General features: G+C 54.3%; 3 protein-coding genes across 3 annotated transcripts; 1 reads left to right on the top strand and 2 right to left on the bottom strand.

Moving 5' to 3' along the window:
• Nucleotides 1-1672: 1672 nt before the first annotated feature.
• Nucleotides 1673-3785, bottom strand: PG986_008105 (uncharacterized protein; the record flags this gene model as incomplete). Its single annotated transcript, XM_066844327.1, has 4 exons — nucleotides 1673-1792; nucleotides 1832-3052; nucleotides 3187-3557; nucleotides 3647-3785. The coding sequence occupies 4 exons, from the start codon at nucleotides 3783-3785 to the stop codon at nucleotides 1673-1675; spliced, it is 1851 nt and encodes a 616-aa protein (XP_066700439.1).
• Nucleotides 3786-4642: 857 nt separating this feature from the next.
• Nucleotides 4643-7195, bottom strand: PG986_008104 (long chain fatty alcohol oxidase; the record flags this gene model as incomplete). The annotated part of the gene is made up of 4 exons (XM_066844326.1): nucleotides 4643-5329; nucleotides 5410-5580; nucleotides 5646-6756; nucleotides 6825-7195. 4 exons carry the CDS (start codon nucleotides 7193-7195, stop codon nucleotides 4643-4645), a joined length of 2340 nt encoding a protein of 779 aa, XP_066700438.1.
• Nucleotides 7196-10876: 3681 nt separating this feature from the next.
• PG986_008103 (uncharacterized protein) lies at nucleotides 10877-12405 on the top strand (the record flags this gene model as incomplete). Its single annotated transcript, XM_066844325.1, has 2 exons — nucleotides 10877-11632; nucleotides 11689-12405. The coding sequence occupies 2 exons, from the start codon at nucleotides 10877-10879 to the stop codon at nucleotides 12403-12405; spliced, it is 1473 nt and encodes a 490-aa protein (XP_066700437.1).
• Nucleotides 12406-14675: the final 2270 nt, after the last annotated feature.

Here is a 14675-nt window from a genome sequence, read left to right as displayed (position 1 = left end):
TGATTCCTACTGGCTGGGATACGGGAAGGGGGGGCGGAAATCAATCTTGTTAGTCAATTCCGGGGCAGAGGCCGTAAGGCTGGATTTAGAGATAGGGGCAAAGTAAAGTGCAAACGGCAATGGCCGACCAAATGCTACCTTCATGTTACTACTTACTGCCTGCTACTCCGCCGACTTTCATGTCGTCGTGCGTCTCCAACATAACATTAAGTAACCTCCAATGTCTGTCTGCCTGATACCACCCTTTGCTGCACTGCAAATTCCTGTGCTGTATTCACCGCGCTTCGAAAGCAAGTCGGTGCCTCCCGTTCAGTTCATCGGCTGACGCCGCAACCGAAGCCTCGCATTCGCTTTACTTTATTTCTACCCAAATGAAACAAAACATACATACATATCCAACGCTTGCTCTATGCAAGATTTACTACTAACACGCCGTAGGTGGGCGAATACTAGCTGCTACCTTCAGGTCTCAAGCAGCCTCGTCAAGGCCATGCATTTGCTTTGCGGCGGCAGTGGCACTGGCAGTGGCAGTGGCACTGGCCTCGGGACTCCCCATGGAACTACACCGCCTCGCTTTGCCGGTTGCCTATTGGCCGTTGCCAAGGTTTACCTGATGTCCTGTTTTCAACGGCTGCAAAGTCAAACAAATCGTTCGGCAGTAGCCCAAGCTGTCAAATCAGGTCTGCCCTGTCAGTCAACGGCCTTTTCACACACTCTCTCTCTGCAGTGACAATACCGAGTGTACCGGTACATGCCTGTCTGCCTGCCTGCCTGCCTGCCTGCCAGTGCTTGATCCAAGCCTCACATGGCCTCGAAGTTTAATCAGAGGTTATGGGCGTAAGCCGCCAACACACGCCACCTCTCCGGCCCGGCAAATCATCAGAAGAATATGCTTGTAGATAGATCCCTCTTTTCTTCCCTCCTTACCCGAGGCGCGCTTATACTCGGCTTGTTGGACCACCCGGTATGTTCGTCTTATGTGCATGTCCAATCATTGCTAACATTTACTTGGTGCTTTCGCATTGTTACTACTATTCGGTCAAACTACCTACTGTACGTCATGCCTTGCCTAGTCGGGAACAATCACCCCAGACCTTCTTCATCTCTATCCAGAGACGGGCCGAAACGGAATGAACTAGTCCAAAGACCGTGTGTCATGGCATGGCAGGAACGATGTTGCGTCTCTTGCCAGAAAAAAAAACCAAGACACAAGCTTAACAAGAAGAATTAACCCACAGACCGCGGTCGAAGTTTGACGCAGGTACGCCACTCCATTCGTCGGACATGACTCTTGAGGAAAAACCGAAAAGGGGGAAAACGAAGAGGGAAAAAACAGAGGTATGACCAGGCAACAATGTACAGCTCTCGTCAGGGAAAAGTCGCAGTGCTCAGCGACGGAGTCCTCCCTGCGGTCCGGTAAGCCCTGACTTCAGATCCGTACAGCTCAAGTGCGTGTAGAAGCTCGCTGCGTGCGCTCTGATGGAGTCGCCATGCCGGGCTTTTAGGCTCTGTTCGTTCTCTCGGCTGTGTGTACTCGTACAATAATACCCCAGACGGAGTGGACAGTGAGGTTGAGGCTTTCACTGACTTTGACAAAGGTCTTCGCCGGTACCAATGAAGCCTTCCGCAAATACTGCTGCGGAAAGTGAATTGATGCGCGTAATTGCCACATCTAGTTGTCGTCGTCACTGTCGTCCTCGGCACGCATCTCGCAGGGCGCCTGCAACGATACAAAATCGATCGATACGTCCATCGCGATCACAGACCGATCACCACAACCAATAACCGGCGCCTAGCCGTATTCTCGGTGCTGGGGACAGTCTTTCGGAACCCTCTTGACGGGGCGGACTTCTCCCGTCTGCATGTTCTCGATGTTGAACGAGGGCATGCGGTCCAGGTGGTGATGATCCCACCGTCTGACGAAGGGTCCCGCCACGAGCCGGGTGTTGTCGTCCAGTCGGAACTTGCGGAGACAACTGGCGCGAAGGGCTTGGGACGCATCCTTGCAGGCCCTGAACGTGTCGTAGTCGACATAGTCGAGGACCATGTCCCACAGCTCCGGGGCGAGGTTGACGGTCGAACGACACGCCAGACGGCGATCCTCGGCTGCGTCGAAGAAGTTGACCAGCGCCGCGAGGCCGGGGAAGTAGGTGCGCATTCTGCGCGTGGTCCCCGTGCAGTTGGCCCGCATGATGGTCTCGCCGCTCTCTTGCTTCGCCGTCATGCCGGGCTTCAGCTCCGGCCGCTCCCGCGGGTGGGTGCTCGTGCAGTACTGGGGACGGAGCGGGGAGAGGCTGAGGTTCTCGGTGGCTCTGACGAAGACCTGTCCATCCTTGGTGGACACTTCTGCGAGGGTGACGTCGAAAAGCGACATGACGACGAGCTGGAAATGCGTGCGTCCCAGGCCGGTTCCATAGGCAACAGCGTTGGTGAGGGCGTTGCCGTCGACCACCAGGGTCAGGTTGATGAGCACGTCTCCGAGCCAGTATCTGGTCTTCATGGGCGACGCTCCAGGGGCTTGGCCGGGACGGTGATACATGGTGCCGAAATTAAACGAGATTGATTCCCAGTTAGGATCCCCGGGTCGCGATCGGTCCTCATGGTCTGATGGGGACTCGTTGTTCGATGAGTAGTCCATGGCCGATGAATTCTCGTTGTCGGATGGGTTCTCCTCATCGTGGGAGTCACCTCCCGGGGCATCGTCTGGTAGGTCCTCGCTGTTCGATGAGTCCTCGATGTCCGATATGTGCTCATCTTCGTCTTCCTCTTCGTCCAAGGAATGGTCCCAGTCACAGTCCCGCGCGGTACAATACGCACAAGGACACAGCTGGGGAGGGTTAGAATAGAAGTGGACGTCGCCGCGCGCAATCGAAAGGATGGCAAAGGTCAGCTCGCGGAAGGGAAACGAGTCCGGGTTCCATTCCCGGCCAAACGCAACAATTTGGTCCTTGTATTCGACCAGCAGCGTGGCCAGGACGTGCATGTGGAATGCCTTGCGCGCCCCATGGATGGCCGTCCGAGGTCTTACGATGCGGGCCTCGTATCCGATCACCTGTCAACTCATCAGTGTCAGTGATACTCTTCTTGGGATAAACGGGGAGTGACGGGCAACTTCTCGAATAGAAGGCAAACACAACCCCCCGTGAGACACTGATACATGAAAGGAGAAAACTGAAAGTCACTTACCGGATTATACACGGGAAGCTCCAAGGCTAGCGAGGCCATGTGCTCTTCCGGGCAGAGATCGAGAGATATGGTGGGCTTATTCATGAAGACGCTGGCCACGCCGGCGCGAGCCCACATCTTGTCCTGGCGGGGGATGTTTGCCAGTTTCCAGTGGATGCCATAGTTGATGGTCAGGACCTCGCGGTCCAGGTCCATGATGTACACATTGTCAGCCTGGTAGCGGCTCAGCAGCGGCAGCTCGGAAGGGACCTGTTGGAGTTTCCCAAGATCTGAGTGATCGGGGATGAAATGTTTGTCATCCTGCTCATAGACCTTGACATCCAGGTTGGCTTCCATGAACGCAAAGCTTGCCCGATTACGTTTCAGCCATTCTGCAGTTCGTTCCAGTTAGCAATGATATGGTCTCGATCGCGCTGCTCATCCGTCGTGTAAGGAAGGAGGCTCGGTTACTTGAACATACCGTGATACTCATCTGGATCAGTCGGGACGTATCTGACGACTTTGGAGCCGATAGGATAATGGATGTTAGTGTCAGCACTGTAAAACGTAACGTAGTAACGCCGGTGACAGCGTACTACCCACAGGTCACCAGTCCCCATTGCTGGAACCTCAAACGTTGAGTCCTTGTTTATTCAACGTCAGTTTTGGTGTTCAGGATCCGACAAGTGGATGTGGGATGTTCCAGTGATTTCGTAACAGATGCTGCAGCAAGAAGTTTTCTCATTTATTCATTCACTTGAGCCTACAGCTTCAAAAAGCAAAGGACCGTGCTGGAGCTCAAATCATCCACGACTTCCTTATCGGGAATACCGATAATAGCTTTGGAGGGGGAGCAGGAGAACAATCGGGTGGAGGTGCTGTACAGACGGGTTCGATAAGGGCAGCAAATAGGCCGTGACCTAGCAATGCCTAAGGTCCAGGGACTGGATGAGGCAAGATCTTTTACTTGTACCTTAAATACAAGTGACTGGGAACTCACCATATGGCGAGGATATCACCACATATCCCCCTCATGACGAAGGTGCTGCTCTCATCAGGTTACGCCGTACATCCAGGGTAATTTAGTCTCATGAGGACAATGTTTTCGAATTTGTATCCCAATAAATGTATACCTTAATCATGCAGACCAGTTTGTCGATCATTGACGAGAAACCTTCGTTTGCAAGAAAGCAGTGTTTCTCACTATCAAGGGAATGTCATTCATCGTGCCATCGACATCTCCTCTCAGCCATCAGCCACCACCGTCTTCCCCCTGGCGGCAAGCACGCCGGTACGTGTCTTGCTCCCATCGGTCTCATCGCAGTCCATCTTGAGCGAATCCCAAGTTCAAGAGGTTACCCTGTAGGTTACCCTGTAGCCTACCCTATGGCCGTAGGCCACTTCTTCCTTCCTCCTTTCCCCGAGCTAGTTGCCGCCAACAAAAACGACCCATAACAATGTGTACCCAGCTCCGAGATCAGCGACCAGAGGCAAAGTCTTCATCTGCCGCCAGGTTCCTGGCAATATGGTCCGCAATGGCCATGACCGTAATCATGGGGTTGACGCCGCTCGCGCTCGGAAACACGCTGGAGTCCGCCACGAGCAGGCCCTCGGTGCCCCAGACCCGGCCGCGCGCATCCACAACGCCCGCGTCCTCGTGGGAGCTCATGCGGCACGTGCCCATCTGGTGCGCCGAGCCCCAGGGCGCGCGCGGGGGCTTGTTGCCGGCCTTTTGGAGTGACGCGAGCCAGGCCGCAAAGTCCGGGTCGTCGTCGGGGAGGACGGGAGTGTTGCCATCGGTGCCGCCCCGGGGAACTTCCTCGTCATCGTTTTCTTCTTCCTCAGAGATTGGTCGTGCCGTTGGGGAACTGTTGCCGCTGCGCACGTAGGGCTTCACCCCGGGCAGGTTGGCCCAGATCTCGCGCGCGCCCTGGACGTAGCAGAGCTTGGCCAGCGCCACGACGCCGACCATGGCGTGGGCGCGGTCGAAGTCCGAGGGGATGTACTCGACCCGCGGCCTGCCCGAGTCCGGGTCGGCGTAGACGCGGCCCGAGTCCCGGTCGCGGGTCAGACTGATGAAGCAGTTCGCGCTACGGAGCTGCAGCGCGTTGAGCTTGAAGTCGAGGCCGCTGTACCAGGGGAGGTTGGCTAGGGCGACATATGGCTGGCGATCGTGTGTCATCATTAGTATGTATATTGAATTTATAGATAGGGGGCGGAAGAAGAAGAGGAATGGATACTTACAATCATGCTCGTAGTCTCTAGATTCACTCCGTGGCCGTTACCGTCTAGGTTCCTGTATTCGTCACACACAGCTGTGATGGTGCCTCCTTCCCATGGCGTGATGTTTTTGTCGAAGCGCCCAAAGACTTGGTTACAAGGGTGTATATGTAGATTCTTCCCAATATGCGGATTCTGTAGTCAATGTCAGTTACTCCACAAAGACTTGACTCGCTTGGCAAGGGGGCAGAAGATCTTACCTGAAGACCGCTTCTCAGAAGCAACAACGGGCTTTGCAACGAGCCAGCCGCCACGATAACCCTTTTCGCATTGATCCGAACCTCCCTCTGCAGCCGACTCCGCTTGGGTTCAGCCACACTGCCATCCTTGCCTCGTGCAGTCCACGTGCCCGCCAGCCCAACGGCCTTCTTGGTCGACCCCGGCGGCCCATCGAACAAGACCTCGGAAGCGTGGAAGCCCTCGATGAACTGCGCGCCCGCCCTCGCCGCCGCCGGCAACCAGCTCACCACCGGCCCCTTCTTCCCCGCCGACGCGCACCCGAGGTTGCAGCGCCCGCAGTAGTGGTCCTCGCCGCCCGTATTCAGGGGCGTCGGCCGCGCGCTCCAGCCCAGCGTCCGCGCCCCGTCCAGCAGGACCCGCGCCGCGTGGTTGTGCCGGATGTTGGCGTCGCCGACGCCCATGAAGTCCCGCACGCGGTCCAGGCTCTCCTGGAACCCGCCGCCGCCTTCTTCCGCGGGTGCGGGGGCGAAGAAGGGGAGGCCCTGGTCGGCCCACTCGCGGCGGACAAAGTCCTCGGGCTCCAGGCTGACGCTCCAGTTGACCGTGCCGCCGCCGCCCCAGCAGCTGCCCGCCAGGATGTTGGTGCTGCTGTCCTCGCTGCTCAGCACGCCGTGGCTCTCGAAGAGATGCCTGCACCCACTTTCCTGGTCCATGGGCAGCTGCGACGGCGGGAAATGGTATCCCTTATCCACCACGAGGACGCGGTGCCCCGCCTCCGCGAGGACTTTGGCGCACACCGCGCCGCCGCAGCCAGATCCCACGATCACGACATCCGTGTCGATCCTTGTCGGCTCCTCTTCGGGGCTCTCCTCGAAATGTAGAAAATCAAACTCGAAGCCGGGCCCGGCCTTGTAGTCGTGGGGGTAGTCCGTGTACCCAATCAGCCTCTGGTAAAGGGGGTCCGCCTGGCTGAACGACTTCTGCGCCAGGCTCAGGATAATGCGGGCGAGCGTGGGCCACAGCGGGGACCAGGAGGTGATCCACGCCTGGATGACGGCTTGTTGGCGGGCAAGCGAGAGTTCACTGAACGGCGTCAAGTAACCCGTACTTATCAGACTCCCGAGCCGCGTCCTGAAATTTTGCATATGATAAGCATAATAACTCCCATTTGACACATGCACACACTCATATAGGCTTACTCTAGAAGGTCTAAGGCGCCGGCGAGGCGCTTTCTGTGTACTGCAGGCACCGTCTGGAAGGTCCTCTTTACGTTTTGTACAAAGTGCGGGCTGTCACAGAGCCGGGTCCGGAGGTATTCCTCGAACTCATCCGACGAGGGCGGAGTTGCCATGGATATCCGGACATGCTCGTAGGCGTCTCTATACTGCTCCTCGGAGATCTCGATATGCTTATCACTCCCGCCGGACGACGACGCCACAACAATAGAAGGAACCGCCGCGTCGACCAGCGCCAATAAGGTGGACCATTGAGACTCCGTGAATAGCCCTTCTCCTGAGATAGGGGTGGGTTTCGGAACCGGCGTGGGCGCGGAGGGCTCAGGGGCCACCATCATGTCTGCCTAGACTCCTATCACAGCTTGAACAAAGAACAGCAGAGAAAACTGGAGCAGTAATGGTTTAGGTGGTGTATACGGAGGGTCGGGGGCTAGCCGCCAACAAAGTTGGGAATCGTAATGAGCGGGCAGCGAAAAAGCGGGAGCCGAACCGGTCGTCAGTACGCGGATTTTAGTTGGCAGGACCCTGAATCCAATAAGAAACGTTAACGTTCACGGGGCGTCGCGATGGTTTGTTTTGTTTGGCTGACTTAGCAGAGGCGAGTGAACTAAGGCGGCGTTAGGTAGGGTTACAGTACATAGAACCACCGCCCGTGCCCTCGCGTGGCGTGGGCGCTGCCGCCGCCTGGAACAATATCCTACGCCCGCACTGGAGTACTATATGAGAGAGGTTAGGTTCGATTCCTGATAGCGCTATTGGTTCTCCCGCCTTGCCGCCAAGCTGTCGGTTTCTCTGATTTTATTGTTGATCCGATTAATCATATCACCCTTTAGGCTTTATTGGATACCGCGAACGGCTACCAGCCACCCTGTTCGTCTAACTCCCGAAAAAAAACCATAACTTGCATTTCATGGCTTTTGACGTTGTATCACCACCACTACATGCTTAATATCATCTCGATCTGGAGAGGAAGTTTGCGGTCTATCGGACACTGTGACAGATCGGCGATAGGGGACGTATGAGAGATCAGCTCAAACGAGATGCCATCTAATCCATCGTCTTGACGGCCTTGTGAGCGACGAGCCGGTCCGTTTGTCTCACAAAGTGAGCTTTGGGGAAAACCCCCAAGGGCCATGGCAGAAATCGCGGGGGGTCTCACGGCTATATGGGTTGCCCACGAAACCACCATGAACCGTCCCTATGAAGAGGGAACTGAGACCGCGACATGAGGATTCCAGGTTCCCTACATGTACCAATGTAAGCATAAGAGCTCATATTGGCGAGGCTGTCGTATCGGACACTGTCCTGGCGCATAACTTCATGTTGCGTGGCCTTTCCTGCCAGATTTGTAACTTTGTGCTGCGTGCGTTCTGGGCATAGGCTGGAGAGAGACCACGCCCTTAGAGTGCAAGTGGCATCAATCCCATCCACTCGATGGATATGAAGCCATTTTGTCTTGTGAAAGCTTAGTCGGCCCGCAAGGATGAGGCTCAAATAAAAACATGTGGTCTGCCTTCGACCCCTGTCGTTGATAGCTCCTGATAGCGGGTCGGACCTTCCGCGTCCTCCACTGAACAAAATACCTATCTCACGTTCCTCAGTGAAATGCCCGCATGAAAAGAAAAAAAAAACTTGGGTAAGCCAACTAAGCACTGTTCTTAGGCCGTAAGTCTTACATCAGGCCTATGAATATAGTCGCATTAAGCTTGAGCTTTGGGGCACTCAGGTACAGATACCGCAGGTACTGTAGGTTGTGTCTTTGGGAGCTGAGAGCGACGGGAGGCTCGTCAACATGTTATCTTGAACCAGAAACGGCCAGCAGCGTACAGTTCGCATGTGAAAGTTCAGTTGACATGGGTCGCCAGCATGTGATGGCTCAAAGTGGGCTTCTGCTCGCTGGGGAGGCTAGGACCCTGCGTTCCTCTTCAGGAAAGCAGGCCCGGTTTGTTGGGAAGAGCTCAGAGCCAAGACCAACAACAGAACACTACGACACGGCCGCGGCACCTCACAATGCCCGATGTTATGCGACCTCTCAGCCAAGCTCAGAAGGTGTAAGTCAGGAGTCAGTTAGCAGGCAATTGGAATCTGCTTCCCCAAGATGATGCATGCAGATTGCGATTAGATATTATGGAGTATGAAGCTTAATATCGGGTGATGTGCACCGTCGATGAATAGACTTAGGTGTTCCAACATACGAAGAAGGTACGATGAGGCCCTGGCACCAAGCTGGCATCAATCAGCCCTACCTGCATTGGCCTGTGGGGGAGGAGGGAAGAGCTTTGGCTCTCCGGCAACAAGATTCTCCTTCGTTCGCGCCTTCGGTTTGTGCTCCGGGGCTCAGCTTTCGTTGGCGGTAGGCATTAAGGAGTGGCATGATATGATAACCAGAAAAGTCCCTGCAGCGGCCGACTGGCTCCGAATCCAACCAGACCGAGGCGATGCATACATGACATATTCAGACTGATCTGGACGGCTCCTTCTCGTGGTCGCCTTTCCGCTCTTGTGCCACCATCCATGCCGCTGTAACCTGGATCGACCATATGTGGGCGGCTTAGCGGAAGGCGAGATGCGTGCTCCCTTTCCCAACAAAAAAAAAAAAAAAAAGAGTCTGCCCCTCTACAAACACCCGCGCTGCCTGCCCCGCACTCGCTAAGTTTCTTTATCAGGGACCAAGATTCGCCAAAACAGGTGAATCGCCAAGATGTATCGTGGGGTCGTAGCCAGTAGCCGACATTCGCCGTTTCTGTGCGAATCAAAAAATATTGCCTTGTGCCGTGGGTGTGTAACGATGAGATCTACTCAAGAGAGTGAGTGAGTGGATAGCAGATGTACTGAATTGGGCAGCCCGCGCATCCATTGTATGTGGCCAGAATGGATTGATATCCAAACAGGTAACAGGAGGTATCATTGTCGAAACCGTCGTCAGGCCACATCAATTGAGTTCATTACATCAATTCCCCGTGGTTCCGAGGGCCCGACGTCAACGTCCACTCTTTTTTTTTCTTCCCCCAGCGCCAAGCGGGTTCCCGGACCCTCTGGCATGAAAACTGATTGGACCACAGACGGCACAGGATTTGTCGCTTGCGCTTGGTAACAGAACAGACCGAGGCTTCTGTTCGTAGTACGGTTTGCCCAGCGGATCCTTTTCTCTTTACACAATTGAAACAGTTTTTGGAGTTGCATCAGCCGGCACCAACAAAAAAAAAATACATCATTATGCTGTGCGATATACTGCCTCCCCTGCAATTCTGGAGCGGGCAGTAGTAGCTGATACTGCACCGTACCACCCTCGCCCGGAGGTCAAGAGCTCGCACGCACACCCGCCCAACACGCCTGCACGCCTCTACGCCTTGTTGAGGGATCTGCTGCCTGTAAGCGGCAGACCCCTTCGTGAGTGACATGTACCTTCCCACGCTTCCTCACCGTTCATTGAGGATGTTTCTTGCAGTGTCTCAACCCTCCAGACTCCGGGCTCACCAAGCCTGCCCGCCCCCTGCAAGCCCCTGCACAAGCTGAAGTGTTAATCGGCATGGACCTGGGCTTTTGATGTACTTCGAGAAGGTTACCTAGGCCATTCTCATCCTAACCTACCCCGGCACCCATAAAAAAGACGCCTGGATCTCAGTGTGCGAGTGGGTAGCTGCCAGCAAGAGATATCCACCTGCCGCTTGTAAGTCCTTAAGTACTGTATCTTCCTTACTTGCCTGCCCGTAGAAAACAGGTAAAATATCCTGTGTTGGGACGCCACTTACACACTTACACTGCTACTGTTGTCTTACACAAGACTCTGGGACATCTTTGTCTTTATTTCCCTCTCTCGCCCTCCTCTTCCGGAGAACTTCGTCCATACTACTGGTTAGGTGCCCTTCCACCTTTTGCCATTGACCATATCAACAACCTTGCTCTCCAACTTTGAGCTCGGTGTCTTGCTTGACCTTCAACTCTTCTCACATCAAGTCGTGAGACCACTTGCCAACACCAATTGCATGGCTGAGAGGTTGTAAAAACTGCCCAACATGTCGTCACAACCTACAGTCTTTCTGGACTCGCCTTCGAGCTCCCTCTTCAAGTTCTTCCCCCTCCCAGCAAACGAGCCGCTGCCTATACCGCCGCCGCACTTCGACTACCCATTCACCATTCCGGATTCCTGGTACCAGGGAGCCCTCGACTTCCGTGTCCCCATCACCATTGCCACCTTGTACGCAGTCACTGCCAAGTTGCTGAACAAGTACAACCTCTCAACTGGCAAGAAGCCCTGGGCCATCAGCAAGACTGCGCCTTTCCGCCTCTTCGTCGTACTGCACAATGTCTTCTTGGCTGTCTACTCGGCATGGACCTTCTGGGGTATGTTGACGGCGCTCCGCGCCTCCATTGAGAGCCCCATGGGTCCCAATGGCCTAGCCGGTACCGTCGACAGCTTCTGCAAGTTCCACGGACCTGGTGGCTTTGGAAACGGCGTCGCCTTTAACGGGCCGCAAGGCAAGTGGGAGACGTTTGGCAACGGCTATCTCACGAGCGAGGGAACCCCGAGCCGGGTCGATGCCGGCCGTCTCTGGAATGAAGGCCTGGCATTCTACGGCTGGATCTTCTACCTGAGCAAGTTCTACGAGGTTCTCGACACCTTCATCATCCTGGCCAAGGGCAAGCTGAGTTCCACCCTGCAAACCTACCATCACGCCGGAGCTATGATGTGCATGTGGGCCGGCATCCGGTTCATGTCCGCGCCCATCTGGATGTTCGTCTTTGTCAACTCCGGCATTCACGCCATGATGGTGAGTCTCTCTCTTGTACGCTCCATATTCGGACTGCCTTGCTAACGCGCTACCAGTACACCTACTACACTGTCACGGCATTCAACATCCGCGTGCCCACAGCCATCAAGCGCACATTGACGACATTGCAAATCACCCAATTCCTTGTGGGCGCGTCATACGCCATGGTGCACTCTTTCGTCTACTACACCGTTCCTGTCAAAGTTGCTGTACCCAAGCCTGCCGCTGTGGTGGCCTCGAGTGTAGCGGCGGCGGCCACAGAAGCTGCTAGTGCCGGCAGTGTCCTTGGCTCCATCAGGAACATGGTTTTCGGAGCTGCCGAGGCTGCCAATGCCAATGCCATCGTCTCTTCGAACGCGGCATCTGCCGGAGCCGGCTCCGGACATGACCTTGTATACCAGACACAGTACCAGACGGTTCCCTGCGTCACCAGCTCTGGGTCAACCTTTGCTATCTGGCTGAACGTCCTATACCTTGCGCCTCTTACATACCTCTTCGTCTCTTTCTTCATTGCCAGCTACATCAAGCGTAGCAACGCTGAGGCGGAACGCGTTCACAAGCAAAAGAAGCTGGAGGGCGCTGACCGCCGTCTGAGCAACGCTATGATGAACGCTGAAAAGGCTGGCTGGGAGGCTGCCAGGGGGGTCGAGAGAGAGATCTACAACCAGGGCGGCGATTCAGCCGTCGTCGATGACGAGAACGAGGGGGCTGGCGAGAAGAGCTACGCTCAGGCCCTGCGAACTCGCAACACCAGGTCGAGCAAGAGAAACTGAACATAAAACAATGAAATGTTCTTGTTTTTAGCCGAAGATCGAATCAGGACTCTGGTCCAGGGCAGCCAATCATGGGCTGATATACGAGGCTCAACTTGCTGATTTCCACGTAGCGTTGTTTTATTCATCGCATCTGTAGTTGCATTGCTTGGAGCGGATAGGGGTCGGAAGCGGAGTTTACCGGAGTCTTTTACGGATACGCGTAATGGGATACGCATTTTTACGCAGCTGTGCCTTCGCAGCTTCTCAGTTACATTGATGTCAGTGTATAGAAAAAGCGGGTGTGCTCGGAAATACGACTTGCTGTCGTATACGTATATAGTTATGACAAAACCATGTATATTGCTCAATCGCCTTGTCCTTTTGTTGTTGCCGGACATTACCCCCTCGATTATGATAGCGCTGCTTTGCGTATTGCTTCCCAAGAATAAACGGTAGGCTAGTTCATCCAAGTAGACATTATATATTCATTGGACTAATCGCTTTAGGCCGTTACGCCAATCTCTACAACACGCCTTTATCGGTGGGATCAATGCTTTCGCCATTAAGGGGTTTAAGTAGTGGCAATACCGGCTCGAATCAAAGCAACCAAGAACAGGGCGACCATATTATGGCCATCCTTCTATCACGCACTATATGTTGTCCTAGTAGATCGATATAAGCCCGGCTAGCGGGGCCACAGCCAGGGCCTTCGGATCTCCTTTGGATTGTCACTGCACATGACCACAGGTTTCCCGTCCCCTTCCAGGACCAGTTGTACAAAATAGCTCGTCTCTTTTTTTCCGCTGTTAAAGGCCTCACGGTGGTAATCGCAGCAAGGGAAGCTGCTCGGAATGACAACGATGGCGGCAGATGGCAGCAGGTAGGTCCGCGATGAGATTCGCTGACTGGAAGCCAGTCGATCCTCCGAACATCCCTCAGCGGCGCGGTGTCATGGGACGTCATGAATCGACCTGCTCTGCTCACGAGATCGAGGCCTTCGGAATGTGATTAGCAGAAGCGAGCGCGCGCGAGAGATACAGCGCAGACTTCTTTCTCTTTGGCAAGAATGTCTTAAGACATCACCGACAAGGTCAAAATCACCCGAACCATCTCGACGCTGGAAGATGCAACCGATGTCGGTTCTGCACTCGGTTGCGATGCGCGCCGATGCCTTGAGACAATTGTCACCAACGAGGTTCGGGGCCGATTGGAAGTGGGATATTACGCTCTTGGACTCGGGGTGGGTTTTGTAGTATAACTTCTCCAGTTCTTGGGTGCTCATGAAGTTTGCGGAAGTATTTATACATATTGCAAAGTAGAAATACATATTTTACACCAGGCAAGTCATAGCGTCTCCCATGAGGCTTTCGGTACTTGGGACTACGTTGAGGAAACCTTGAAGAGAATGAAACTTGACGCGTACATGTCACAGTCACGATTCATGAGTTAAAGATCAAGGTGTTTGCTTGTAGTGGGAGAAACCAATATATTCTATCAAATTCATCTCATCATCCTCATAGCCATCATGATGCTCGAGGGTATTCCAAAAACTGTACTCTGTGTGTGTCTTGTAGTAAAAAGCAGGCCCATCTGGATATCATGGCATGAAAACCGCGCACTGGGATATAAAACGCCATATGTAGGAGGGCACTCTGGCCTGTCCCCATTGATGCCCAGCCCAACTCCGCAAGATATAATAACCCCTTAGCCAGCCCCAATCGGGACTGGCAAGCAATCCATAAAAACAAATACGCTTTCCCCTCCATAAAACTCCCCAGCCAAATAGCAAAAACAAATAATTGTAGACCCTGGTCGTTCCAAACTCCTTCGGCGACAGGCAAGTGTCAAGCCGGTAATGACAATCAAAAAGCAAGCCGTACCCAATAACAGCAGGTCTAAGTGGTTGTTCCTCCCACGAGTTTGCCCGAGTGTAGTGTGCTCCAATCTAAGTGAGGGCATATATTACCCACTATTCGCAATTCGAAAGCGCGAAGGTGCCATCAAGGTGGACAGAAACGTCAGGCAAGGGATGTCACCCCCATTGCACAGGCACCATGTGCCTATATCAACTTCTTCGTCCGCATTCACCCAGAGCTGCGGCTTGTACCGACTTTCTCTGCTCTCTTGGGTGCGAAATGTCCTTTGCACATGGCCCTTCTCGGATCATGGTGGCCACCTCGGACCTATGGCAGATGGAACAAGAGATGCTGCTAGCGTCTTCTCGCAAGAAGGAACAGCACTCATGATTCCATGGTTGTGTTGCGTGCGCGCACGCGAGGTTTGTAAAA

The sequence above is a fragment of the Apiospora aurea genome (genome assembly GCF_038362705.1).
Source record: "Apiospora aurea strain CBS 24483 chromosome Unknown utg000005l_segment0_segment0, whole genome shotgun sequence".
Lineage (NCBI taxonomy): Eukaryota > Fungi > Ascomycota > Sordariomycetes > Amphisphaeriales > Apiosporaceae > Apiospora > Apiospora aurea.
This window is presented reverse-complemented; position numbering and strand designations above follow the sequence as displayed.